We start from the raw sequence: 27,737 nt of genomic DNA on the forward strand, positions 1-27,737 counted from the left end.
GTATACACTAAATATGACACTTTTTCCAAAAACATTTGTTATTTTTATTTGTCTTCAGATTAAGCCTTCAATATCAATTATTGTGTCATGAGAATGGGATGGACAAATGTGTGAACTGCGGGAGAGACAATCTGAAAACATATTCCTTTAACCAACACACATATCAAATATTTTAAGAAGCAGTAAAAAAGGACAAAAAGATAAATAAAAAAAATGTTCCTGACATTTCCTTTCATATCTGTCTGATCATAAACTGCTCCATTCGCCTGTCTAAGACTTTTTTTTAAAACTAATCTTCCATTACCTCTTCAGATCCTTTTAATGACATCTATCCATTTGAAGAATAAAAGGCAGAATGAAGACTTAGAGAGTAGAATGTGGTGAAGTTAGAGAAATGACACAACCATAACTAATTTGTTAGGCAGGGATATTACATGCATGCCGATTACTAGAAACAGCTACCAAATAAGTAAAAAAACAGGCATTGTTCCGTCAGAGTGCGTCATTTACTACAGCTCTAGGAATTTAAGTAACAAAATGTATAAATAGTTTGTAGCAATTTGTGATGGTGATGCCTTTCCCTCCTCTGCCTCTCCTCCCCCGTCTTACTCCCCGTGGTGGAAAGTATATTTATTTCAGTACTGGGGAAGTATTCGGTTTCTCAGCAGAAAGCTGCATAGTAACAAGACGATCAATGTTATTCACTTCACTCGTAGTCCTTTTAATGCTGTGGTTGATCGGTGAATAAGACTCTTAAGGAAGATCCAGAGGGACTGAAACGTCAGTAAAATGAATTAATTGTGATGCAAGAGTCGCTCTTGCATCACAATTGATTCATTTTACTGACGTTTCAGTGCAGGATCTTCTTTTTCCAAGACTGTAGTGACACTTTCCAACACGCCTACATTTGAGTTGGTTGGATGTGCGAATATCTTCTTTACAGTTTTTTTTTTTTTTTTCAATTGCTAAAGCACAATTTCTGAAACCTTGCTCCATTTGCTGAAAACATTAAACACAAAACCTCAGCTTCGAGCACTATTTACAAAACTTCTGACTCCTCGTGCAAAATGACACTTTCGCCTCAAAACAGATTTACCTGTGCTCAAAACCAAACACTGCTCTCAAATCATAAACAAAGCGTTCAAAATGATATACACTATCAAGCAGTCAGTAAACAATACACCAAAAAATGGAAAACACGTTGTTCAAAACATATAGTTCTCAGGGAGAAGTACATTTTAAATCTCAAAACAAATTTCATATTTTTCCGTTACTGTCTTTTGATGAATGAAAACATGTTCTATCATAGCAGCTCAAAATTGATCAGAAATTATACTCTGCTTTGCTCTTTGCAGTTTTTTTTTTTGTTCTTCCTCCTCCTTGTACCCTTATTTTTACAGTACTGTACCCTGCATCTCACAAACTTGTCCTTTGTTTCTGTGATACTATAATTCTTGTTCTTTGTTGATATGAATCTGCAACCAGTCAAAATCTAGTCAGTACTGTAAACAAATGGAATGGACTTTCTCCGCCCCACCTTCAACAACCTGTTTGCTCTCTGAACTGGCTTATATTGGTTGTGTCACATGATTTGGAACAAGTGAAATCAATTTTGAGTGGTTGTGTTTAATCAATGACATGTGTTCTCTATTTGTACTTGATTGTTGCCACTTGTGTTTACCAGTATGGATGACATGTGCATTCGAGTGCAGAATGTGTTTAGAGTTCTGCTGAAGTGAGATCTGCAAATTGTGTTTTACCATGTGAAATGGTTTAAGGTATTGACAACAGACTGCACAATTAGCTAAATGAGTTCAGGCAATGGGTTTTAGTGTTTTAGCAATTGAGAAAAAACTGTAATAATAAAATACAATGAATTAACACAGATTAACTCAGTGGTTTCAAACCTTTTTTGCTCTCTCAAATGTGTATGAGTTGTTAGCAATTCCACTGAAATAAGATTTCTACCGTAAGCTTTATGAAAGAAAGAAGGAAGAGAAAACACAGTAAAACAATTAAAAATGTACATGACAAAAATGTGTGTTTCTGCTCACCAGGGCCCCCAGCAGTCTAGCTGGTGCCCAGGACAAGCTGATCACCAAAGGCCCACCCCTGCATAATTTTATTTTAAGGGTTAGAGGGCACTTTTGGCCTGGTGTTCCCCCTCTGTCTGTCCCCATACAACCCCCAAGATCTACCTTGCATGGGCCCTTGGTTGGGAATCACTGTACTTAACTGTATGTGAAGGAGCCACACCTCAACCAATTACAGACATTAATGTTAGCCTGTTAAGGCATTGTCAGATCATTATCAGGGCCATTATCCCCATTTTACACGCTTGTTCTGGGCACCTGTGGGGTCATCAGTCTCACCTGCTACCTGCCTCTGCAGCTGCAGCTCACTATTATCTCTCAGTATGTGGACGACACAGGAGCTGCCTCTCAGTCTATGAGAAATCCTTCTAACAAGCTAATAACATCACATCAAACAGGTCCGTTTATCCTAAATTACGCACTTTATTGAATTTCGCTCAGTTGGAGCTGCACCACCTTGTTTGGATTGCAGTAAGTTTATCTTGATGCCATCTGGATAAAATATATCTCGGAAAAATTGCTCAAATTGCCGGAACAGTCAGCTTGAGAGTAAAAAAAAAAAAAAAAAAGCTTTAAATGGTCGGTCGTGCGTGGAGAAACGTCCTGTGTCGTGAAGAGACACGTGTCGCTTGGCTTCGGCCACTCCCGTCTCTCTACACCTTTATAAATATCGCGAGAGGCCAGAGGAGCGTCCTGTGTGCGAGCGAGGAGAGCGCTGCTTCATAAGTCTGACTCCGATTCCAACATAAAATGGACACGACAGATGCTTCACTACAACAGGTAGGTGTTTAACTGCAGACTTGGAGCAATTTGTTTTTGAAAATGTTTTCAAATCTTTTTATTTATTCACATCATTCAGGTGTGAGACAGGAGCAGGGAGGATGTAAATAAAAGTAATGTTTTCCTCTCTATGTTGCCTCATGTTCACCTGCAAAAAGATCAAGCGTTGCTCTTCATGGGTATGAAATATATATTGTGCATTTTCCTGATGGTGCTTCTGGACTTTTACTTAAAACAAAAACAACTTTCACTGCAGGACTTTTTAATTGTAATGGGACACTTTAACATGGGTGTGTTTAAACTTTCACCTAAGTAAAGATCTGAGCACTTGGTGGACCAGTGTCATTGATCATTGGTGACTGGACCTGTAGCACAATAAGCTCACGGAGGTCTGATCACAAGAATCCAGTTTCCAATTAAAAAACTGACTTAAAAGTTAGGATTTTCTTTATTCCTCCCCTTTCTTCAGGTGGACCTAAGCCATCCCGGTGAGGACGCAATGTAAGTCATTTTTCATTTATAGGTTTTTAAGGAATCGGTGCTTGTATTTGTGATTGGCACATGATGTAAATAATAATCAGATATACTGTAGATAGTTACAGGAACAAATTATCCTTGCAAATATGATGAAATGTAATCATTGCAATGCACAATATAGTACACTAGAGGTCAGTAGATATGTGTAAATGATCTTAGTCATTCTTCAAACTGTGCATAAGTACATTTAAAATACTTTCTTTTTCACATATTCAACTCACTAACATGCATGCAAGAGAGACTTTAACAGCTGAATTTCAACCTATGAATATATAAAGAAGTAAAGCCTGAAGTTTTCTAGATTTAAACTTTCATGTCAGATGTATTCAGTGGTGGAATGTAACTAAGTATATTTACTTAAGTACTGTACTTACTGTACAATGTTGAGGTTCTTGTACTATCATCACATCAAAATACTGTGAGTATATCTATTTTTCGCTACTTTTTTTACTCCCACCCCAAAACATTTTGAAGGCAAATATTGTAGTTTCTACTCACAACATTTATTAAGTGTAGTCACGAGTTACTTTGCAGGTTGCATGTTATGTCAGAGCCAAAGTATTACACTTTTAAATTAATGTATTTTATCAGCAATCGGATGATTAAAAAAAACAAAACAAAAAAAAACACTGGACATTTAGGTAAGCAGATGACCTATAGTATACAGTATGTACATAGATTTAAAACAATGTATACTTTACTTAAACTTGTATTTCTAATGCTTAAGTACATTTATTGCCAGAAAATTACTTGTGATACTCTAAGTATATTTAACATCAGGCACTTTAAGACTTTTACTCTATGGGTGACTTTCACTTTTACTAAAGTAGTATTTTAAAGGGGATGCCCATTTTCAGATTCATAATTTTATTTTGGGTTACTAGTGGAATAGGTTTACATGCTATAGTGCTGAAAAACACATCAGTTTTCTCATACTGTCCAGTGCTGCAGCTCTGTATTCCCCTTCTGTCTGAAACACTGTTTTAGCTCCTGTGTCTTTAAGGCCCGCCCCCCCTTCCTGAATATCTAGTCTACTCTGATTGGTCAGCTCACACATGCCTGACTCTGCACCGCTGACAACAACAGAGCAACTGTGCCAAATAATTTCTTACATGCCAAACTAGCTGCTAGGCATACATTATGCAATTATGTGACACAGTAACGTAGCGTGACGTCTCGACGTCACTAAATTAAAGGCGGGATTACTGACGAGGCGTTTCAGGAGCAGTGTTTTCTGTGGGAGAGAGGAGTTTCTGTTGGTGCAGACCTTGACCTTTATAACGTTCAAGATCTTTTACATGCACAAGGATCCGTATAAAACACTGAAGGAAAGGAAAAAACAAAAAAGCATAATAGGTCTCCTTTAACATGATATCTTTACTTTTATTCAAGTATGACTTCTGGGTACACTTTACAACGCTGGATGTTTGTGTGTCTTTTAGATGCCTAAATTTGCCAATCTTTCATCCAGGTCACACAAAATGGATTTAGAGTCTGCGCTGAAGGAATGCACCACCGCCTTAGAGCTTTTTCTGAACAACAGGTTTGCTGACGCTTTGGCGAGCTTAAAACCCCGGTAAGTTATAGACACTCAACTACAATCTTTTCTATCATATTTTTAATATGCCTTTTTTTTTTTTTTTTTAAATGACTGCATTTGTCCCCTTTAGGAAGAATCAGAGCATGTACCACGCAATGGGCTACAGCAGCATCTTGGTGATGCAGGCAGCCATGACCTTTGAGCCGAAGGACATGGATGCTGCCATGACATCACTGAGAGAATCCCTGCAGACATGCGAAAGGTTTCAACAATTTCATATAAGTTTTCATTAAAGCTCAGGATGTTTACTTTACGTTCAACATTGGGACATGTGGTGCATCCCTGACTTCCTGGAATTAATTCATTGGTTACCTTGATCTAAAGAGTTAAGACACAAACCTGCCGTTTTAATAAATTGTCATCATTTACTGTTTGTCTCTTAACTTAGATTTCGGAAGAAAACTGGAATAGTGGAGACTTTAACCAGCTTGTGGTACAGACAGCCAGCTGAGAGCCTGACAGAAGGTAAGTGATGAGTTTCTACTATCTCCAGACTTTAATGAATACACATACTTGAGCCTGTGTGACACGATCACCATGTTGACATACAGGAATTTTGTTTTTTAATATCAAATGTATATCACCTATCTTTTGTTCTATGGGCTACTGCAAATGTCTTGCTCGGGATTAGTGGTATTATCTTCTCTCCTACAAACATTTGCATCTGTTAACCTAGACCACTGATTACAATTTAAAGGGTAGCTCCAGCAATTTTACACTTTAAAAGGTGTTTACAGCTCTTGGGGAGTACTACTGCATATGTGTTAAAAGTTTTGAGGCTCCAGAGGAAGCTGCATGCAATCTGATAAATTGCCTCCAGTGATGTCATTTGGTGACATAGGCTAAGTTGCACTGTGGGTAATGTAGGCATCAGATTTTGAAAAGGAAGAAGAATGCGTGGAATAAACAAAGGCAATCTCTCTGGCTCTGTTGCATCAATTTTGATCAGTCAAGCAGTGTTATAGAGTGCATAGCCAGAACAGATGACTGTTTTTCAAAGCCTGGTGCATACATTACCCATAATTCAACTGGCATTTTCCCATACTGTCAATACCCTTGAAGTGTGCTTACAGTCTTGAGCAGTACTGATGAATATGTGAAAGAAGTAGTATAATATCTTTTGTGGCTCTAGAGGAAGCTGCATGTAATCTGATAAATTGCCTTCAGTGATGTCATTCATTGGCTAAGTTGCATTGTGGGTAATGTAGGCACAAGGTTTTGAAAAGCAGTCCACTGTTGAACTCATTATGTACTGTTTTTAAAAACAATGATTAAAATTGACACAGCAGAATCAGTGTTGCTTTACATCTCCCTTATTCCATGTATACTTCTTCCTTATCAAAACCTGGAGCCTACATTACCCACAATGCAATTTAGCCACTGAGTGACATCACTGGAGGCAATTTATCAGATTACATGGCAGCTTCTTCTGAAGCCACAAAATATTACTTTATATTACTTTTTTTTTTCCATGTATGCAGTAGTACTACCCAAGGCCTGGGAACACACTTTAATGTGTAAAATTGGTGAAGTTACCCTTTAACTTCAGAGCTTGTTGTTGTTGTTGTTGTTAAATCAACCTTGTTCAATATGTGATATTTTCTTCCTTTAACAGAAGAGATGCATGCAGAGCTGTGCTATGCTGAAGTTCTCCTGCAGAAAGCAGCTCTCACGTTCCTGGATGAGAGTATAATCGGCTTCATCAAAGGAGGGATGAAAATCCGAAACAGTTATCAGATTTTCAAGTAAGAAACTTAAAGGGGGCGATAACCAAACGCTGAGAAAATGAAAAGTAAACATAAGTATATTTTAAAACGATCTGTTGTGTCCCCAACCAGGGAATGTCAGGTCATGGCAAATATCACAAAAGAGACGGAAAGTCAGAAGAGCACACACATTCATTTTAAGGGCGGCGTCAACATGGGCATTGGGTCATTTAATCTGGTGAGAGCTATGGAAACCTTACAGTCATACAGTAGGCCTCCATAAAAATGCATTTCTGCTAAATCTTGTCGACATGTTTTTATGAATGCAGTTTATTTTATGAACAAATCAATACACCGTCTTTGAACTTCTTTTTATCAGATGCTGTCTCTGCTCCCATCCCGAGTCCTCAGACTGATGGAGTTCTTGGGCTTCTCAGGAGACAGGGTAGGTGCTATCAGTCTATAGACAAAGACCGAGCTCACGTCTCTTTTCAGTACAACTCATAATGTGCTGCTTGTGTTTCTAGAATAAAGGTTTTCTTGTCAAATCATAGTCATTTGCTATTAATCTTACAGGAAGTGGGTTTGTCAGCGTTGAGAGAGGGAGCAGCCAGCAACAGCCTGCGCTCCATCCTCAGCACCCTGACGCTGCTCATGTTTCACCTCTATATTACAGTGATTCTGGGTGAGAAGACGCTGACAAATTTCTCTCCAGGGATCTAAATCCCCATGCCTCTGTTAGTTTTTTTCTTATTCTTTGTTCTCATGTTCTTCCGTCAGGTACTGGTGATGGAAACCTTACTGAGGCTGAAGCACTGCTGCAGCCTTACACTGAAAAGTTCCCTAATGTGAGCAGTGTGTTTTTTCCCCTGATGCTATACTGATGAAAGATGTCACACATTTTTGCTCCCTTCAGCGAAATTGGCATTATTTTGAATTAAATTGCTTGTATGTTGTCCATATAGGGAGCCCTTATGCTTTTCTACACTGCGAGGATTGCTTTGCTCAAAGGAAACTTCACATTTGTGAGTATTCACAGTAAATGCAATCTCTGCTTACAAAGTCGTTTCTGTTGAAGTGAAAGAAAACAGGAAACCCGTGTGTCTCTCTGCAGGCCCAGGAGAAGTTCCTGGCTTGTATCGCAGCACAGCAGGAGTGGCGTCAGATTCACCACCTGTGTTACTGGGAGCTCATGTGGGCCTACTCCTTCGAGCTAAACTGGAGGGAGGCGTATCGATACGCTGACCTGCTCTGCAAAGAGAGCAAATGGTCGCAGGTAAATAATGTAACCTTTCCCTCTTTACCTTGTTGTTTGTTTTTTTTTACCTTTTTATGACAAGAGGATTGCTCTCCTTTCGTAGGCCATCTATGTATTCCAGAAGGCCGCCATCTTGAGCATGATGCCAGAGGAAGAAGTGACTCAACTGGGGGAAAATGTGGTGGAGTTATTCAGGTGTGCTAGAAAGTAACGTTACTCGTGTGCACAATTTGGTTTGAGGTCTGTAATCAATACTCAGTAACTGTGAAACATGTGGTTTGCAGGCAGGTGGATGGATTCAGAATAAGGATTGCTGGGAAGTCGATCCCAACAGAGAAGTTTGCAGCAAAGAAGGCGCAGCGATACTCTTCTTCTGACCCGGTGAAACTCGTCGTCCCGGCTTTGGTGAGGACACGTGTGCGCTCTTACTTTCAATGAATCAACATTGTTGTCAAGCCAGCACTCATTTTCAAACAACTTTTTCTTTCTGTACCACAGGAAATGATGTACGTATGGAACGGTTTCACGGTAGTCGGCAAAAGACCAGAGTGGACTGAAAGTATCTTGATCATATTAGAGAAGGCAGAGCAGCAGCTCAGAGAGGATCCAAGTGAGATGAACAGCAGAGCTTTTACCCATTGACCAATATGTTTACTTTTTTAGCACTGACACGAAACTTAACAGCATTTAATTTAATCCGCAGACCCATCAGAGTATCACCTGGATGACCTGTGTGTTGTCCAGCTGCTGAAAGGCCTGTGTCTGAGACAGCTGGGGCGTCTGGTCCAGGCTGAGCTCTGCTTCAATCATGTCATTTCCAGGTGCGTTCATCTCAACAACATTGCAATACACACACAGCATCGGAGAGGGAGTCTACTGCACAAATTCAATCAAATCACTGTTCATCTTTGATTTATATCAGTGATAAGTCATTCAGCTACAACAATCAACTATTTTCCAAGAGTTAATCAAATTAATGTTCTTAAGCTGATTTAAAAATTAAGTTTGATGCAGTTCTTCGGTACAATACCATCAATCTCAGGGCTTTTAACAGTGTATTTTTTTTTCTAATACAACTGAATAAAATATGTTTTTTTATGTTTATTTGCAGTGAAAATGATATCAAGCACGACGCCTACCTGGTGCCATACACCATGTATGAGCTGGGCCTGTTGCACAAGCAGAAAGGTGACATCAACACGGCCATCACCGTCATCGAAAATGCCAAGTAAGTATTTTTCCTTTACGTCAAGGCACAACTGTTAGAGTAGCATCTGTACTGCTGTATTACACAAAGAGCTAATAAGTGATCTTATTTGTAGGACGAACTACAAAGACTACAACATGGAGTCGAGGCTTCACTTCCGCATCCACGCAGCACTCAACACCATGGGCTCTTTCGCTGCCAAACTTCCGCCTTCACGTACGCCTGCTTAAAGACTGGCAGGAGGCTCGACAAACAACACAGCGTTAACCTGACGCAAACGGGCTGTTCACATCTGGTTTTACAATCCGTCCTGAGTGATCCAATCACAAGTGGACAGCTTCAAGCCTGTCAATTCACACCTGTCATAAAATGCATTACAACATGTGTTTTGAGTGATTGGTCTCACTTCCCTGCTCCACATACAGAAACAGATAACCTTTTTTTTCCCAAATATAGCAATATCATCATGTATAACCTTGGCAGACTTACCAAGTAGGCCTAAATAGTTAAGGCTGTGTTGTAGACGGCATTCCACAAAGTTTATACCGTTTCTTTAACACAACAATCGCAAAATTTAGGGTTTTTTTTAAGGGAGTCTGGCGACTTTTTCTTTCATAAATTTGATGTAAATGGTGAAATAATTTGAAAGTGAAGCAACTCCTAAAATCATGCAATTTGTAAGGGAGATATTGCCGTTACTACTGTAGTTCAATGGTTAGTTGAAACGGACAATGTGCTCACAAAGGCATGTTGGGAGTGCTCACAGAGCGTACTTAAAGCTGTTGACTTGTGATCGGATCACTCGGGACGCATGACGATGCCAAATGTGAACAGGGCCAAAGTCTCACAACCCTGTTCGGTGCTTTCGACTCTGACTATACTTGAAATCCTCCAGATGGTACATCTTTCCGTCAGCCCCTTTGATAATGGTATAACTACACACTTACTTTGTCAGTATGGTACAACAGAGCTCTGAGCTGCAACCCTGTGTCATCTTGTAATATATCTGAAATGAGTTTTAAATTTAAGGAAGAAACCGTGAAGTAGACTCTGCTGGAGACTTGATGAATGGCTTTGAAGATGATGTTGGTTATTTCCAGTGAATACACAACAGCTTGTTAGGATTGGAAGTAAAGAGTAAAGTAAAGCAAAATGTCTTGTGAATGAGGGGAAAGAAAAATATATGGATCAGTCTCCAATAATGTAATATCCAATTTGAAACATTTTACTTGTCTTACTTATTTAATTCATGAAATTAAATCTTTGTTAATATTTTAAGGATGTGGATGATTTTATAAACTATATTTCCTGGTACAATTCAGCCATGTTTTACAGCTAACAATCTTCTTGTACATAACAAATATATAAATATGTTGTTTTTCTTTCTTTGCAGTATGTATTTGTATTTATCTGCTTTGGTAAATGGTATTTACTGAATAAATCTTATGAGTCATGTTGTTTTATATTTCATCCATTATTATTAGTATTGAAATTCCCCAGACATATGCAAAGGAGGTCTTGCAAGTGTCACTGATAAGTTATCTCCTCTCTGGTCGTTGGTGTGCACCTCACTGTGTGCATATTGTAACGTTTGGGAACCCGCCGTGGGGTCTGTCACAATATTTTTAGATAAGGTCTTGTTACAGATTTTAGAGGGATCCAAGTTTTCACTCCTAGAAAACATCTGTAACAACAATGTGCTGCCACAAAATACATTTCAGGGGGACGTATTGCACCCTAACCCTATGCTACATTTCATTGACAACTATAGATGTTTACATAAAAAAAGATTATAAACTTATTAAATACAATACAAACACGCTTGTGACCCCCTTTTCCCCTGTCTTGCGGGGCCCCTTGTCACGCTGCAGTTGTCTGAAGTGTTTTTCAAAAAGCAAAGATTAGAGAAAAGTAAAACAAAGTGTCGCAACCCTAGATTTATCTTGTGACTCTTTGAAGCGAGCCTGACCCTATAGATTAAAGGAAAAGTTCACCCAAAAATACAAATTCAGTCATTAACTACTCACCCCTCATGCCGATTGACAGTCCGGTGAAGTTTCGTAGTCCACAAAACATTTTTTGAGCCTCACAGCAACTGAAGTAGATGAAGACTGGTTTTGAAATGTTATGAAAGCAAAAAAAAAACATAAAATGGCTTCATACAGCTCGCCTGGCATAATCCAGGTCTCTGGAAGCCTTGAGGTCCATAACTGATTTAAACACACAGCATTTGATCCCTAGACATGCAGTCGAGCTCATGCAACAGTTTTAACTCAGCAGCTAAAGTGAAGATGTTGGCTTTAAAATGGGCAAGCTGTGTGGAGCCATTTGATTTATATTGAGTTTACTTGTAATGGAGTATTTTTACATTTCTGTACTGGTACTTTTACTTGAGTAAAGGATCTGATGATTCTTTCTTTTTCCACGTATTTAAAACAAACTAACAGTAACACACTGCTGTATGTATTGATGACAAAACAGTCCCAGGCAATGTCAGTAGGGGGGCTTTAACATGCATCTCTACTGCTGCCTGTCAGTGCCCGTGACCACGTGTTTTGACATGATCAGCTGACTCTGCCGGAGGAGGAAGAGGAACGAAGATGGAAGGGAACAGGGACGAAGCAGAAAAATGTATAAAAATAGCGACGAAAGCCCTCGAAGCCGGAGATAAAGAGAAAGCGTTGAAGTTTCTCAACAAAGCAGATAAGCTGTACCCGACTGACAGAGTCAAAGGTGAGGCCGTTTGCCACTGACTAGCCTAACCTAGCCAAGTGTTAGCTCGCTAGTAGCTGACGTTTGATAGATAACATCACCCGCCGTTTAAGCTCAAAGCAGGTCACCTGTTGACCAATATATAACGATTACAACTATTGTATGATGAGTTAAGGTCAGTCAAGAATACATCATGACATTCAAGTAGATACGGTGGTTTAAAGACAGGAAATAAAGCATCACACATCCGAGTTAGCGTTGGCTAAGTTGTCGGCCTAGCGTTGTCTTAGCTAACATGGCTAGCGCTTCGCAGCGGTGGACTTCGTAAGTAGCCTAAATTGGGGTTGTAATCCAGATGTAAGAGGACGTTAAGTGACCAAAGGTTGGCCTGTAACTCTGCTTGAGATAGCTATCAGTGAAAGCACTGTAATGCCGCTACGAGCTAAAGTTAGCTAACCGTGAAACCATCAAGAGCTAGCAGAAAAAGCTAGCTGTCACAACTGTCATTCGTAGTCTGGAAGTCGGGCTGACACGTAAAGCATTTTGTTAGCTGTTATTTTACTGTCAATTCAAGGTATAGACTTTTGCCTTGGTTGTTATTGTTGCTGTGTCAAGGTTGTGGACTTTCCAGGGATTTTGGTGAGGGCAAAGCAGGCAAGTGGAGCCTGGAGAGGGATGTAGCGTCAGTTGGGCTAGCTAGTCCTTTCCAGTCCAATCCTTTAATTGAATGATTGACCCAGAGAGAGCCTCGAAGTGTAGGCTAATCCAGGCCACTCAGCTGTCTGCGAGATGACTGCTAACAGGTTTTAAGGAAGGATGGGACTGGCATAAGTGTTGTGGATTGTTAGTTCCTTAAGGCTGTTTGATATACAGACTTGTGTGGGAAGGGAGCCTTTGTTAAACTGTAACCTGGCATGCAGGTGGATGTCCAGTGCTGTGTCCTGTCTGCATAGTAATGAACCTGCACAGGTCCAGCTGTGTGTACTAAGCAGTAATGACCAAGGCTTCCAGGGGAAGCTGGTAGGTAACTGGCTTGCCAAGGCTGGACCTTGAACACTAAGCACACTGTGTATTGAAAGGAGAGTAAAGGGACTGTGTGAGATTAGAGGTCAAAATCTTGATGGGGGATCAGGAGGCGTTTGTTACTTTTAGTAACTTTGTTGTAGAGCTGGGCAATAACCTCAGGAAGAGCCGCAGAGCAGGGATCCCCCTACCAGGACAGACAGACAGACATGTGATGTACAGAACAACACAATCACAGTTTACAAGTGTCACTGACAGAAGATCTGATACAAGGAAATGATATAAAATACATGTGAAGAGTGTGGATCCAGGAAGGATGGCTGAGCCGGCAAGGCATCGCCAAGTGGTGCCCGAGTCACGCGACCTCCGCTCCACCATGGTGACTTGGAAAAGGACAGGCCACACAGAAAATTAGCAATAGAAAAAACATCAGAATGAAAAGGGATCACATTTTACAGAAGTAAAGATATAGCAGATAGTAAAACAGAAGAGAGCAATGATATGGCATAAGTGTTGCCTGTTCCTGGTTTTAAAGGCTGCATTAAGTAAAGTAAAATATTGTGATATTTGATTTTGTCGTCGAGTTGTAACATTTGTAAAGTGCTTCTGAGAAGATTTCAATTTAACAAAGTATATATTGTGTATCGCAATATGGAAGAAGAAATCCAAGCTGTTTTCTACTGACGTAAACGGGAAAATAAATATTTGGTTTACTTTAGTTGTGAGGGGACAGCGCAGATTAATAAAACGCATGGTGATGCGTGAATAAAAGTGCCAGAAGTAGCCATAATGCTGTTTTTTATCTGTAGTGTCCTGGCCATCGTCTTTAAAAAAGGCTATACTGATAAGGGAAAAAAAGTAATCAAACAGTGAAAATAGTAACATGAGGATATATACATTAACACCAGGTCCCTCTGTACCTTTTAGTCATGCTGAACAGTGCTGTTTGACACTTGAAAGTCAGTGAGTATGTCAACCTACAGTCGTGAGATGTCTCCCCGTTCCTGCAGAGGCGTTCACAAGGTCGTGGAGAGGTTGCACAGGTCTGACAGTGAGTGACTCGGGAGTGTGTCACATCCCCTGATGTCGCAATCCGGGGCAAAATGTTTGACAGAATAAGGCAGGTCAAGGCAGCACCTGCACACCAGCATTCCTCACAGCAGCCACATGGCGGGCTGTGCCTGTATCACAAAGCCCTTTGATATTTGTGACCACTTGTCTTCGAGTTAGCGCAGCTATGTCAGTAAGTGAGTTATTAACTGGCTAAGTTAACCCAGTATTCTCCATTCTGCTGTGAATGCGTTCAGATTAAAGATGGAGGATTGTATAGACTGTGTAATAATACATCAAAATAAAACTTCAAGAGGAATGTATTTTATCACTGTGGGTAAATGAGGGTGTTTAAGCTGCAGAAGTTGGGAAAAGCTGTAACACACTGCTAGCATACAAAGCAGAACAATGGATTTTGCAGAGAACATGTTAAGTAGCCTTGAGTGCTATAGGAAAGAGGGATTAGGGTTGTGTAAAAGGCAATAGTTGTGTGCTTGAGTTACATGAGAACAAACTGTGTAATGATGAATAATGTATTGTTAACCAATAGGGAACATAATAACAGTTAAAAGCATTTCTGCTGCCAAGCCAGAGATGATGAGGCTGCTCTACTGTTGCTGTGTCTTTCAGTATGTATTTTTGACTACATTTCCCACAGGGATAGCAAGTTTTATCCAGGTCTCTGTGATGCACTGTGAATAAAATACAGCGGGCACATGTTAAGTTTGCATTCATTATGAGTTTAAAGTCTAAAACTACCTGTCGTCAGAGTAAAATGGGCATATTTTGTATTTATACAATTAATAATACAAGTTACCGTCAAATGGGTCCTGTCGAAGAATTGTAGTGTTTTTAATGTATAACAGTGATGTTATGGACCAACAACTTGTTTGTGGTCCGCTTTGTGCCTTCTGTTTGAGATCTGGCCACCGGATTTAAATTGATTTTGATTATGGAAAGGAAAACTGGGCGTGTAAACAAAATGCGCTGCACACTCACTGTTCCTTGGTTTGATGCACTCGCAAGCTTCTTTATTGAGTGATCGAAGCCAGTGCTTCCTTGCACTGCACCAAATTAGATTTGTTGTCTGTTTTTCTGGCTCAAGTGTGGCCCTTTTCAACTATGCTTTGAATTAAGAGCTATTTAAAGGTCTGATTGGGCAGTGGTCCAGCAGGACCTTGTGAGGTAAAAGTTCAGCTCACAACACATCATGACACTTTGCCTGGGTGCTGTTGTACTTGAAAATCTTTCAACTGCAAGTAACTGTCATACTTTTATTTTTCTACATAAAGCTGTGCAGTGTAATTATGCTATATCATTTACAGCTGTGTATCAAAATTATATTGATTCAAGCTCTTAATATCCAAAATCATTGTGTCATCAGTGGTAGAGAAACTGTCTGATTACTCTTAGAGGGTCACGTTATCCTAATGTTAAAACTTATTCATGTAAAATCTTATTTGTCGGCATTACATCCAAAACGCAGGAGCTGCAGGTGAAATGTGTGACAGAACGGCATTGAAACGAGGATTGTGGTGCTGCAGAGATGTCTTGTCATACAAATCTTGTTCTCCATCTGTAAGAAAACATGTTTGGTTTGGTAGAGACCCCAACAAATGTCACATCATCATGGTTTTAGTAGTTTTTCAATACAAAATTTAAATTGTTATGCAAAAATGATTATTCCCATTTATTGTTAATATACTGTATATTGCAACTACAGTATCTGTAGTATCAAAATGATTTTGAAGGTGTTATTTTAAAAAGTTGCATAATATTGCTTTAAGATACTGAAGCTAATAATTTGTCATTTTCTTCCTCAGCTTTGTTGGACGCGTTAACGAGGAACGGCAGCTCAGCGGGTAATGGGGCATATCGTAGGCGACCAGCAGAAAGCTCGGAAAGCACCAGCGCCCAGCCAGAAAGGGAAAGCCACGAGTCTGCAGGAGGCGACTCTTCTAAAGGCTTTACCAAAGAGCAGGTGGAAGGTGTGCAAAGGTGAGAGTTTTACCATTCACTAGGTCCTCCATTTCATGCTGTGTTTATTTTCCCACTGGTTGGTACTATAACCCATAATCCCGCTTCTGTTGGCTATTTTGGTGCTTTCCTACAATCGGCCCTGTGGCAACGGTACTGTTTCTATTATGCTTGATTAGCCCGTTCATCTGTGGCTGCGGTGTTGTGCACACACACCTATCGCCATGGGAACCTCTTCAGCTTGGTGCCATGCCAATGAGAGGAGAAAGTGAGAGACATTTAGCAGTGTGAACTAGATACCAGGTAACCACTACATGCTCTAATTTTAGCCCGCCAGATACGACTACGGAGAAAAAGAGGTAGGAAGGCAGTGCGTTTTATCTGCAGCATATAGCCTCCAATTAGATCGTAGAGCTGGCGATGGCAAACTGAGTTCATTGAAAGGATAAACATGCTGCTCGTCATTATGCAATCCTAACAGTGTTTTGCTCTTACACATAGGTAGTCACTGTATTCCCTGGTGTTTTTATGCTAAATCCTTTGGGAAGGCTTCAGTGGGTTAAAAATTGCATCATGTCTTCTAAGAATAAGACCAGTTGTGCACTGTTTGCATTACAGTTGTCTCCCATGTGACCTCATCAGCAAGCTTACTCCTCTCACAACTCAGTGACGGGTAGGCAAGGCAATAACTCAATGTTTAGTAGATCTAATAAATTCTGTTAAATTTAGGGCTATCAAACCTGCGGTCATTATTTACGAGGGGTGTTAATCACAATACGATTGATGTAAATACTTTAGACAACGATTTGATATTTGTTTTTCACAAATCTGTCGCTGTACGATTTTGATTCAATTCAGGGGCCTGTGGTCGATATGAAACAAGATCATCTGCCTAATTTAGTCAGTTACAGGAGAGGCTGCCACCACTTTCTTTTCTGCTTTCGGCCAATAGTAACAGAAATAACAACACATGTATAATTGTAACTGCTTAATAAAGTTTACTTTTAATTGAATACACTAACACACATAAAACATTGCTTAACTACATGAACATGTAACAAAATAATAAAATTCAGCTGTCTCCTGAAGGAACACCACGGTTGAAATTCAGCCTGCATGTTTTTTCAGCCTAACGTTGTTGAATAAGAGCAGCTGATATTGCTGTAGAGCGAACAAGTTAGTGGACCGCTGAGTGATTTGCCCTGTTAGTCTGTTGACCCATCGTTTCTCACTGCTGATTTATTCATGAGAGGGGAGGTCATATCATATCAAGCTGTTCTTGGACGCATACAGACGCATCTTAAAAACTGTGATACAGATCAATGTTTTCACTTTGCACCAATCACATTGGATCGTTAATCATGTAATTGATATATCGATCGGGACTGATGGATAATTAAACCCCTGTTATGTGCCTATTCATACTCAGTTGGACATCAATTACAATGGCAACAGTGGAAGCTTTGAAGCATTTGGGTCAGCACTAGTTTAGTTAATAATTCCCAGCTATTTGTAATGAAAAATGTATTGGATTTTCTTTGTTTTACACGTGTGGATGTGTGTATGATCTATGTATAACAGTGGAACACAGTTATTTTACTTGATAATCAGTTAATTATTCTGAATTGATGTCTGGAAAATACTGATGTTCATTCTGTCATATTGCCTTTGACCAAATAGTCCAGCCCTAATGACAGACTGGAATATACATCACAGGACAGTGTATGTGCCTAGCTACCTTCCATGATAAATAAAATATACAGGCTTGATTCCCTCCTTCCTGTTCTTGACTCCAGAAGAACTAAACATACAGTGTATACGGTCTTTCACTCTGTCTTGCTAAATGCATGAATATCTGTGTGGCTAATGGGTTTTCTAAATGCTTATTATTGTCTGTGTGAGTATAGTAACTTCATATTAGTGAACCACAGGGGATGTAAAGATTGGTAAGCTTTATAAAGCTATGACCTCATTTTCTCTGCGAAATGTGCTTCCAACATCACGTATTTATGTAACTATGGTCAACACCATCAACATGTTATTTTCAGGGACAGTCTGCACGCCACTCAGCTGCTTCACTCTCTGTTCCTGTCTTTCAGAATAAAGCGGTGTAAAGACTACTATGAAGTGCTGGGCGTCAGTAAAGAAGTGGGTGAGGACGAGCTAAAGAAAGCCTACAGGAAACTAGCGCTGAAGTTCCACCCAGACAAAAATCATGCACCTGGAGCAACAGAGGCCTTTAAAAGTAATTGAAAACAATGATGATTCTTACAAATACTGTAGACAATGCAATCTTTAAGTAGCTAAGTAAGTATCCCCTCTTTGATTCACCAACCATGTTCTCCTTCAGAGATTGGTAATGCATATGCAGTGCTGAGCAACCCAGACAAAAGACGGCAGTATGACCTGACGGGAGGAGAGGAGCCAAGCAGCCCGGGTCACTCACATGGAGGAGGCTTTGACTTCCACAGGGGCTTCGAGGCTGACATCACTCCTGAGGACCTCTTCAACATGTTCTTTGGAGGCGGCTTCCCCTCCTGTAAGTGCGAAAGTTTACATTACTCATCAGTCGTCATTTCTCACTTAAGTTTGATTTATTCCTGTGATGCGACATGTTGTTAATTTAGTAGTAAATGACCTTGACTTTATTTAGAAGTGTTGTTTTGTACAATGAATTCTTCTACTTTGACTGAACCCATAAAAAGTCACTCATCGAATGGACTTTCTTTCTAAATTATGCGACCACTCTCTGGTGTGTTGTAAGTCAGACCAGTCCATGTTTGTTAGGATGATGGGTGCACGCTTTCCTTCTCCTCGTCAATAAAATTGCATGAAATATAGTTTTGAATACTGATCTCTGACGGTGGGTGTAATTGCTGACATATTCCATAACTTTGTATCTGACCTCAGTCATGCTGTTTTTTATCTACAGCAAGCGCACACACCTTTAACAACAGCAGAACGAGCTACAGCCATCAGACGGATTACCGACAAGAGAGAACGGAAGAAAGGGGTGATGTACGTAAATGGGCTCAGATTTTGGGTTGTATATTTAGTGTGTAATTAGCATTTTACTTGCCAAATGTACAATGTAATTTTGATTGCTATGCACCAAAAGAAACTACCTATTTGACTGCACATTATCAGAGAGGTGTGCTGCTGAAAATGTACTCATTGTGCTGTGTTTGCCTCTAGGGGGGTTTCTCAATGTTTATCCAGCTGATGCCCATCGTGGTCCTGATTTTAGTGTCAATACTGAGCCAGATGATGGTGTCCCCCCCACCCTACAGCCTCTACTCTAGACCGTACGTACACACACACACACACAACTCAGACAGCTAACCAAAATCAGGTCATTCCTTTCCTTCACAGACTCAGGTCATCAGTGTGTTTATCCCCTCCAAGTTCCACTACTGCGTGGTACTTTACTCTGGTATTAGCAGACGTAACATCCATAGACTACAGTTGATATAAATGCTGCTGCCAGGCTTTTAACACGTACAAAGAGAAGCGACCACATTTCCCCGATGTTGGCTGCCCTTCACTGGTCACCTGTTAGTTTTGGATCGATTTTAAGATTTGAGGATGTTTTCTTGGGTTTTGGAAACACTGATCCATTTTCTGAAATTTTATAGACCAAACAACAAATGGATTAATCGAGAAAAATAATCGACAGATTAATCAAAAATGAAAATAATCGGAAGTCGCAGCCCTAGATAATATATAATAACTTGAGCATTGCACATACATGGGAAAATTACTATGCTCGTCAGCATTTTTCACAACCGCTTCTTCTGCCTCTATCTGTCCCAGGTCCACAGGTCAGACTGTAAAACGGCAGACAGAAAACCTGCATGTCGACTACTATGTCACTAGAGATTTCAAGTCGGAGTTTAAGGGCTCAGCGCTGCAGCAGATTGAGAAGAACGTGGAGGAGGACTATGTATCTAATGTCAGAAATAACTGTTGGAAGGAGAGACAGACAAGTGAGTGACCACTGTTATAATAAACCCTCAGAACTAGATAATTGAATTCAATAATAGTTCTTGCTTTGCACTTTATTCTTCATGGACTCTTGTTTCATCAGTCACATTGTTTTTCTACTTGTCTCATCCAGAAACAGACCTGCTGTATGCTGCTAAGGTATACAGGGATGACCGAATGCGCAAGAAGGCAGAGCTCATGACCATGGATAACTGCAGGGAGCTGGACAGACTAAATAACCTATTCAGAGGCGGATGAGTCGGACGCTTTTAGATCCTGTAAATGTATATGAATAGATGTGTATGTTCATGTTTTTTTAAGAAAGAGTCTTTACACTAGGAGCAAAAAACTTACTGAAATAATTTAGCTCTATTGTCGAAGTTTTAAAATGTCCCCCTCCACATATCTCCCCCTGCCAGCTCCTCTCCTTCCTCACTCCAGCCTGACCCCAGGAACCGCCTTGTGACGTCTTAATGAACCAACCTACACACACGGTTTAAAGCCCCAGACCTTTCCTTTTTTTACTCCGCTTTTCTTGTGTTTTCCTGAAATCAAGAAGGACAAGGACACTTGATTGTAAAGGCATGTGCTTCAAGTAGTGAGAAGAGGCATTCTGCACAAGCAAATCTCCGTCTTAAGATCAACAAACAGCTCTCGGCATCATCTGCTTGACACAAATATAAGATGGGAGACTTTGTAGGTTCATATGGAGGTGCTGTCCTCCAGCCAAATCCATTTCTTTGAAGAACACGGGAACAAAAGATGGAACTAAAAATAAATCATCATGCTTTCTCAAGCTTCTGACTCACCTCCGTGTGTGGGTGAAGATCGATGGATCATGAAGAGACACCTGCGATTTTGCTACTAGAGAACATTTTATGTTGTCCACTTCAAAATGAGAAGTTGGTTGGGACTAAACATGGAAGGACATTGAAACTGTTGTTCATAAATGGTTGTACATTTTCATTTTTGAATGTTTGAATTTTATGCAGTTATTTAAGTAACTATAGAAGGAAACAAAGTTTTTCTTCAGTGCTCGCCTAATCATTTAAATAAAGTAAAATTATTACCATAGACTGTGTTTATTTTTGTCTGATTTAGATATCAAGAGGATCAATCCACCAAATTAAGATTTAATAAGATTAAATAACAGATTTTCTCAGATATAGTGGTATGTAACCATGCAAACAGTTTGGGTTTTATTTGTCCACGTGTCATTTCTGAGATAACGGTGCCACACCTGCACCGCGGAGGTGAATGGGAATTAGGAAATGGGTTCATCCTCTTTCAAAAATGGAAAAATATAATAAGCCTAACCATGTTATGCAGAATGAATCATCTCATAATGTTATGATATATATTGTGTTATTGTTTTATATATTGGTGTGTTGACCTTTTAGCAATTTTGCAGCTGGTCAGGGTGGAGGTATTTTAAAAATGGTACATTTTGTTGTGTAGTTATTTTTTAAATTTATCTTAAAATTTATCTATAAATTTATTTTTTAGATTTGTAATGTAAAATCTAAAATGCAGTCAGCTGTCAAATGACTGTGGTGGAGTATAAAGTAGAATATTTCCTTCTGAAGTGTAGTGCAGTATAAAAGGTCAATACTCGAAGAACAACTTGCTCAGTTTGGTGCTTAAATACAGTACTTGCTATGCACCAATTAGGACTTAGAAGATGTTTTGAGCAAGGGTACTATAAAGAAATGCATTTTTTTATTATCAAACAGATGGTAATATCTTTAGCTGCAGTTATTGTACTGAAAGATAATATAGCTGAACTCCCTGACATGTAGTCGACACAACAGGGACTCGCATCCACAGAGATGCCTCATGTAAGTAGCCTCCATGGCCTCCTTTTTTATATATTCTCTATTCTGTTTTAATTTTAGTGGTAAACATGCAATCTCTATTTTAGAAAGAATATAAAATATTCAAATATGTTAAAAATGATGCTAATTTGTTAGCAGGTAACTAGCTTAATTTTGGGACTGATGATGGATGATTTGTATGAGAAACCAATATTTAAAATCATTTATGGATTATTATAGTTACAAACATTATTTTATGGCAGACTGCTCCTGGAGCAAACGCTGCTACCTGTGACATCATCGTGATTGGCTTATCAGCGGTCACATGACGGCGACAAACCCGGAAGTGATAACCAGAGCTTGAAGGTAGGCTTGTACCTCCCCGGTGTCTGCTTAGTGAAATGAAAACAACTGGAAGTGAAACTTGACATGCAGCTAAAACAACACTTTGAGGAAAAAACAATCCGAAATTAAATCGTGGCGGGAAACGCGTCGGCGTTCAGTGGACTATGCACTCCAACAGCTTCATCTGTGTTGTCCTGCTGGGTTTGTGCTCCTGTGGACTCCTCCATCATGTGTCAGCCTGCAAACAGGAGCCAGAGACTCCGGACTGGAGGATGACTCTGAAAACTATCCGTAACGGCATACACAAGATTGACACGTACCTGAACGCAGCACTGGACTTGTTTGGAGGAGATGACGGGCTGTGTCATTACAGGTGTAGTGATGGTGAGCCGGCTTCTCTCTTTGACCTTTACAGACATTTGTCAAGTCAACAGCTGATTTTATATGTAACTAATAACATTAATGGGGGCTGTGTTTCATTTCCAGCTGACTTACTTCAAGGATATAATTGTGCTTTTCTTTGCTATATCAAGTGAAAATGAAATACCAGGAGACAAGCTGAATGAATGTAGATAATGCAACACTTGGGAGCTATACATTATCACCAGTCAGCCATTATATTGTCTGTACTGATGTGTTTATCTCTGACGGTAAGATAACTGACTGTGCCAGAACAAGACACATCATCACCTTTGCTCTTCTCTCACAGGCTACAAGCCGGTGCCTCGTCCCGGGTACAAGCAGCCACCACCTAATGGATGTGGGTCACCAGTGTTTGGATTTCAGGTAGTCTCACAGAGTTTAGTGTCTGACACGAGCAAAGTTGGTGCACACAGCAACCGAAACTGAGTTCTGCATTGAATATTTTAGCTTTCTAGTCAGATATGTTGGCTTTTAAATGCAAAAGATATATGTACACACACTATACAACATACTTAATTCACATTACAACAAGGTAATATGAAGTATAAAATATTTGTTCAATAAAAAATGGATCTTTTTGTTGTCTGGCAATATTGCAATACTCACAATAACCATGATATCAATATAAAAGAAATGATAAATTGATGTCATGTTCATGTTCACAACATATGATAATATCATCTGAATAATCCAGTAAATATATTCGGCCATGTGTGCCTTTTGTTTATGAGTTCATCTGGTTGGGTTTGAACTATTAATCGAGTAGTTCATATCAGCTGTGCTTCATGAAGGCAATAAGAAGACCCTCCTCCACTCAACCAGCATCTTGTGAAGGGAGTGGATGACGTTGGTCTGTTTGGTCTTACCCTAACCCTCTTGTCCATCACCATCTCAGACTCCTAAAATTACTGAGCTGGCCTTCACTTCCTCTTACTCTCCATAACACTTAAATGTACCACATAGTGGATATGTTGGGCTCAACCCTTTATATAACAAAAGTTAGCTGATCCTTAACAAAAATGTTAATTTTTGTTTGAGTTAACATTGAAATGCAAATAGTGGGCAATATATTGTTAATAGATTTTGTAACTCTCAAATATTGACATTAGTATAGGGCTGATGATAAAAAAATCCTTAATCAGCCAGGCTTTGGTAAAGAATGCTAAAAGATTGTACATGTTAAACAAATAACATCCTTTATTTTACCAATTTCTTTTACACAAATAAATGACATGAAGTAGAACAAGGAAGGCTCTATATCCCATCTTTTGCATAATAAAATATAACAATAATTTTTTTTTCAGTTTGATATAGGAATCCCGTCCATGACCAAATGTTGTAACCAACACGACCGCTGCTATGACACCTGCGGCCGGGAGAAGCACGACTGTGACGAGCAGTTCCAGGACTGTCTGGAGACCATCTGCAGGAATGTGCAAAGGACTCTGGGACTGGCCCAAAGTGTCCAAGGTAAGAGGCCGAGCCAATGTGTTCAGACTTGGTGCAGACTGAGATTGGGTATGAGAATCAGGTGATGGCCTGCAGGTGATTTGGCAGCGAATTTAAGAGGATTTGCACAAAGGGCGAGCAGATGAGCTTTCTACATTTATTCACTTGCATTCTTAGGTTGTTTTTTGTTCTGATGATGGTGATTAAAAGGTATTTTCCGTTTTTATTTGAAAAATGAATGTAATTCATCGATATTTCTGTGTGTATTTGGAATACTAAGATATTCCTGAAAAATTGGATTAAAGGAATCAGTCAATAATCAGTAGAAAAATGCAGATATCAACTATAAACATACAGTTGAACTTTTAAAAGATTATTTTTGTATTACTTTTGTACGGTGGCCCTGAGAGCTCGCAGCACTGCAACTTAAGAAAACACATGCAAAAAGACAAAACACAAGCAAATTAAGAAAACATCTTCAACAATTTGAAAACACATGCACAGCATTTAGAAAACGCACTGCAAAGACCACAACTGCAACACATTAGAAAAAGGCGATGCAAAGACCACAACACAACACATTAGAAAAAAGTGATGCAAAGACCACAACGCAACACATTAGAAAAAAGCAATGCAAATAGACCGCAGCACATGTCCGGACACGCTTGTTGTTGACGCAGATCTTGAGTCACAGCGCAGCACTTACTTTTGATTTTATTTTCCAACACCACTGACGGAAAGAGAACCTTAACAGCGCTGTGACTCAAAATCTGTGTCGTTCTTTTCTAATGTGTTGCGTTGTGGTCTTTGCAGCGCCTTTTCTAAATGCTGCGCATGTGTTGTCAAATTGATGAAGGTGTTTTCTTAATTTGCTTGTGTTTTGTCTTTTTGCATGTGTTTTCTTAAGTTGCAGTGCTGTGAGCTCTCATGGCCACCGTACTTTTGGGGCTTTTAGAGAATGTTCATGCCGACTCACTGTCAAATTGTCATGACTTGGACACTTGAATAGAACAGAGTCATGTTAATGTTAACACCTGTGTTTCTCCCACCATGACAACTCAAAATTTGAGACTTTTTACACTGATGCACCTAGACAGCAGGGCCATTTTTAGGAAAAACAACTAGGTATTTAGATGCTGCATCTTTACATCAAGAACGGTATACAGTATACTCTATGTAGGGTGCACTTTAACAGTGGCGGACGAGGGCACACTTTCAGGACATAATTTAGGGAAGAAGCTTGGAAGACATTTGTAAAATTTCACATCTGTTGTCTTATAAAATGATCAGATCAAAAAAGTTATAGAGCAAGCAAGTGAATAAGTGTGCAGACAGTTGAAAACACAGTATGTCCAGCAGGGGGCAAGATAGAGCTAGTTTTTAAACACTGGTAATCTGGATACTGCCATCTGTTATCTGTATCAGTGACCCTAATTGACTTTTATTCTTTAATAGTGTCTCATGAGCACCACATCACACTCATCCTGTCTATGATCAATGAAATGACATCTGTATTGCTCTGAACTTGGCTTAGGGTTTTAAAAAAATGTTGCTAGTTCTGTATTGGTCCCGACACCGTGCTCTCTCAGCTGCTGTGATTGTGGCTCTTGTGTTGAGGCACTTTAAATTTTGTTCAAACAAAAGTAAATTCAAAATGATATAAATTATTGATAATGAATTCTGTATTGTTCAGTAGCGTATGCTGTGTTTTAAATATACACAAAAATGTGTCTGATGTCACGTACAGTCATAGCAGCCCCTTGTTTTTAAACCATCTCACCTTCCCTCTGTCGTGTATTTGCTCACGTTCTTCTTCCTGATCTTTCTCTTCTTCTTGGCAGCTTGTGAGTCAGCAGTGACTCTGCTGTTTGACGCTGTTATGCACCTGGGATGTAAGCCATACCTGGACAGCCAGAGAGAGTCTTGTGTGTGTCAGTATGAAATGAAGAGGGAACTGTGACACCGGCACGGGGTCAAGACTGCTGAACGAACTAATTGAAAACATTGACTGTGTATAAGCACAATACTGACAGAACGATGCCAGCAATAAACTCTTTATTCAGACTTAGTATATAGATTTCCTCAGGGATACAGCTTTTGCACTGACTTTTGTCCATCGCCTCCCTTTTATTGAAATGTTGACATCTATTAGACATGAACATGTGAACATGAAATGTACTAATTTTAAATGGATAATTAATTTGTTTCCTATGCAGTTAATTATTTATATTTTGTTAACACTGTAATGCATTTGTCCTGTGATGTCCTGGAAACAAGGTGTTTAGGGTTTTTGTGGCTTTTGGAAGCTTTGTTTTCCCTGTAATAAGCACCAAGTTTACATAGGTCTCTTCAGGAAACATTTAAGAAATTACTAGGAATTAATTGACTGCAAAATCAAACATTACCGCCACATAAGGAACATGCGATTAATAAGTAAGTTAAATATGTCTGTTTCTACAGCATCTATTTGTGTTTTTCCCTTTTTAAAATGTGTATAATGTCTCATGGAAGGTATTATACTGGGCTACCTGTTGTAACTTGTCATGAAATTAAAGAAACACATAAAGCTTTTATTGACAATGTGTGTGTGTCAGTCAGACGATGTGTGTGTGTCAGTTGTCATCAAAGAGAAAACTGTGTGTCTTTTAAGCAGCATCCTTTAACAAAGAGTCTGAGAGTGAAGTCAAGGGAATCCTAAAGGTCTTAGATTAGGCTCCCATCAACCCCTCATCCAAAAGATTCAATACTTTTTTTTTTTTTTAATCATGTATTTGAAGTTGACGTGAGAAAAAGGGCACTGAAAAACTGTGTGGATTAGGATGTTTACCTCTCCTAATCTCATGCTCTGCCAACCTTAATCTCCCTCTTATTGTTTAAGATTTATTAAATCCTTGGAATTGAATGTTTCGAGCTGCTATGGCCCAAGGGGAGATGCAAGATTGAGAGCAATTTACAGAACCAAAGAAATGGCTTAGAAAGAGCTGCGGCACCTCGCTCGTAACAGGGAAACTGTAAAACACATCTGGTGGCGGAGCCTTAACCCATTGGGCCCAGGCAGGCTTAACGATGGAAGAACTACATGATTGGGGTCGCTGATTAATCTGTTTTTCCTTCACCACTGGGGGTAGAAGTCCACCGTGGAAGGTAGCTCCATCCTGGTGATATGCTGTGCAGTTTTCCCCACCCTCCGTAGTGCCTTATGGTTGAGGGCGGTGCGATGCAATCTTGTGACAAATGTACTTACTGTAAGTCGCTTTGGACAAAAGCATCTGCTAAATGTCCTAAATGTAAATGTAAATGGATGCGGCCAGTAAGGAAACTCTCAATAGTGCTCCTATGGAGGTTGCAGATTATCCTGGGGTCCCTCTCCCTGTCCCTCCACGTGGTCCACAACCAGCTTCTTTGTTTTGCTGACATTGAGATGGATGTTATTGTCCTGGCACCGGGATGAATGCAAATTGTAAGGGGTTCAGTTAATCAGTTACTGAAGGTTTCAATGAACTGCCCAAAGCACTTTATGATTGTGGAGGTGAGTGCTAGTCATGTGGGCAGAGGGCTTTTGACTTTTTGGGTACATGGACAACGATGGTCTTTTTGAAGCATATGGAGACTACAAACAGCAGTAAGAGGTGTCTGTGCCATCCAAATCAGCAGGGGTTTGTGTGCCTTTTGTACTTTCTTTAGCTGGGAGGTTTGTTCTCAAACTCAGATAGCAAAATTGGACCAGACATGTTTGTCACGCCCACATTGCGTGCGGAATTATGGCACTTGGCACAAGC

At 39.7% G+C, this 27,737-nt stretch overlaps 3 protein-coding genes across 5 annotated transcripts; all 3 read left to right on the forward strand.

Moving 5' to 3' along the window:
* The first annotated feature begins 2,372 nt into the window (after positions 1-2,372).
* On the forward strand, positions 2,373-10,634 carry LOC311274368 (tetratricopeptide repeat protein 39B-like). 3 transcript variants are annotated; one of them, XM_084382001.1, is made up of 19 exons: positions 2,373-2,873; positions 2,953-3,052; positions 3,343-3,374; positions 4,882-4,986; positions 5,081-5,212; positions 5,399-5,475; positions 6,626-6,755; positions 6,849-6,954; positions 7,096-7,161; positions 7,293-7,401; positions 7,497-7,564; positions 7,682-7,741; positions 7,831-7,992; positions 8,078-8,169; positions 8,259-8,379; positions 8,473-8,584; positions 8,678-8,795; positions 9,086-9,202; positions 9,297-10,634. In XM_084382001.1, the coding sequence occupies exons 2-19, from the start codon at positions 2,990-2,992 to the stop codon at positions 9,409-9,411; spliced, it is 1,785 nt and encodes a 594-aa protein (XP_084238127.1). In that variant the 5' UTR covers positions 2,373-2,873; positions 2,953-2,989; the 3' UTR covers positions 9,412-10,634. The 3 variants fall into 3 exon arrangements, with proteins under 3 accessions (XP_084238127.1, XP_084238128.1, XP_084238129.1); XM_084382002.1 differs by having other exon boundaries at positions 3,032-3,052; XM_084382003.1 differs by lacking the exon at positions 2,953-3,052.
* A 1,070-nt stretch (positions 10,635-11,704) lies between these two features.
* On the forward strand, positions 11,705-21,001 carry dnajb14 (DnaJ heat shock protein family (Hsp40) member B14). The gene is made up of 8 exons (XM_084382058.1): positions 11,705-11,914; positions 15,790-15,964; positions 18,043-18,188; positions 18,294-18,482; positions 18,876-18,961; positions 19,139-19,248; positions 19,757-19,929; positions 20,061-21,001. Exons 1-8 carry the CDS (start codon positions 11,782-11,784, stop codon positions 20,183-20,185), a joined length of 1,137 nt encoding a protein of 378 aa, XP_084238184.1. The 5' UTR covers positions 11,705-11,781; the 3' UTR covers positions 20,186-21,001.
* A 1,061-nt stretch (positions 21,002-22,062) lies between these two features.
* pla2g12a (phospholipase A2, group XIIA) lies at positions 22,063-26,529 on the forward strand. The gene is made up of 4 exons (XM_084382238.1): positions 22,063-22,470; positions 22,796-22,872; positions 23,814-23,979; positions 25,800-26,529. The coding sequence occupies exons 1-4, from the start codon at positions 22,251-22,253 to the stop codon at positions 25,916-25,918; spliced, it is 582 nt and encodes a 193-aa protein (XP_084238364.1). The 5' UTR covers positions 22,063-22,250; the 3' UTR covers positions 25,919-26,529.
* The last annotated feature ends 1,208 nt before the right edge of the window (positions 26,530-27,737 follow it).

This window comes from Pagrus pagrus (assembly GCF_965226575.1).
Source record: "Pagrus pagrus genome assembly, chromosome: 2".
Taxonomy (NCBI): domain Eukaryota; kingdom Metazoa; phylum Chordata; class Actinopteri; order Spariformes; family Sparidae; genus Pagrus; species Pagrus pagrus.

What these genes read in the sequence shown, in the direction of transcription:
- LOC311274368 (XM_084382001.1), top strand. Translation starts at nt 2,990, where the DNA reads ATGTTTTCCTCTCTATGTTGCCTCATGTTCACCTGCAAAAAGATCAAG. An exon ending in AGCTGAGAGCCTGACAGAAG is followed by an intron (nt 5,476 to 6,625) that starts GTAAGTGATGAG and finishes TTCCTTTAACAG; the next exon opens with AAGAGATGCATGCAGAGCTG. An exon ending in TGGGCTTCTCAGGAGACAGG is followed by an intron (nt 7,162 to 7,292) that starts GTAGGTGCTATC and finishes TTAATCTTACAG; the next exon opens with GAAGTGGGTTTGTCAGCGTT.
- pla2g12a (XM_084382238.1), top strand. Translation starts at nt 22,251, where the DNA reads ATGCACTCCAACAGCTTCATCTGTGTTGTCCTGCTGGGTTTGTGCTCC. An exon ending in CACCAGTGTTTGGATTTCAG is followed by an intron (nt 22,873 to 23,813) that starts GTAGTCTCACAG and finishes TTTTTTTTTCAG; the next exon opens with TTTGATATAGGAATCCCGTC. An exon ending in ACTGGCCCAAAGTGTCCAAG is followed by an intron (nt 23,980 to 25,799) that starts GTAAGAGGCCGA and finishes TCTTCTTGGCAG; the next exon opens with CTTGTGAGTCAGCAGTGACT.
- dnajb14 (XM_084382058.1), top strand. Translation starts at nt 11,782, where the DNA reads ATGGAAGGGAACAGGGACGAAGCAGAAAAATGTATAAAAATAGCGACG. An exon ending in CCCGACTGACAGAGTCAAAG is followed by an intron (nt 11,915 to 15,789) that starts GTGAGGCCGTTT and finishes TTTCTTCCTCAG; the next exon opens with CTTTGTTGGACGCGTTAACG. An exon ending in CAGGTGGAAGGTGTGCAAAG is followed by an intron (nt 15,965 to 18,042) that starts GTGAGAGTTTTA and finishes CCTGTCTTTCAG; the next exon opens with AATAAAGCGGTGTAAAGACT.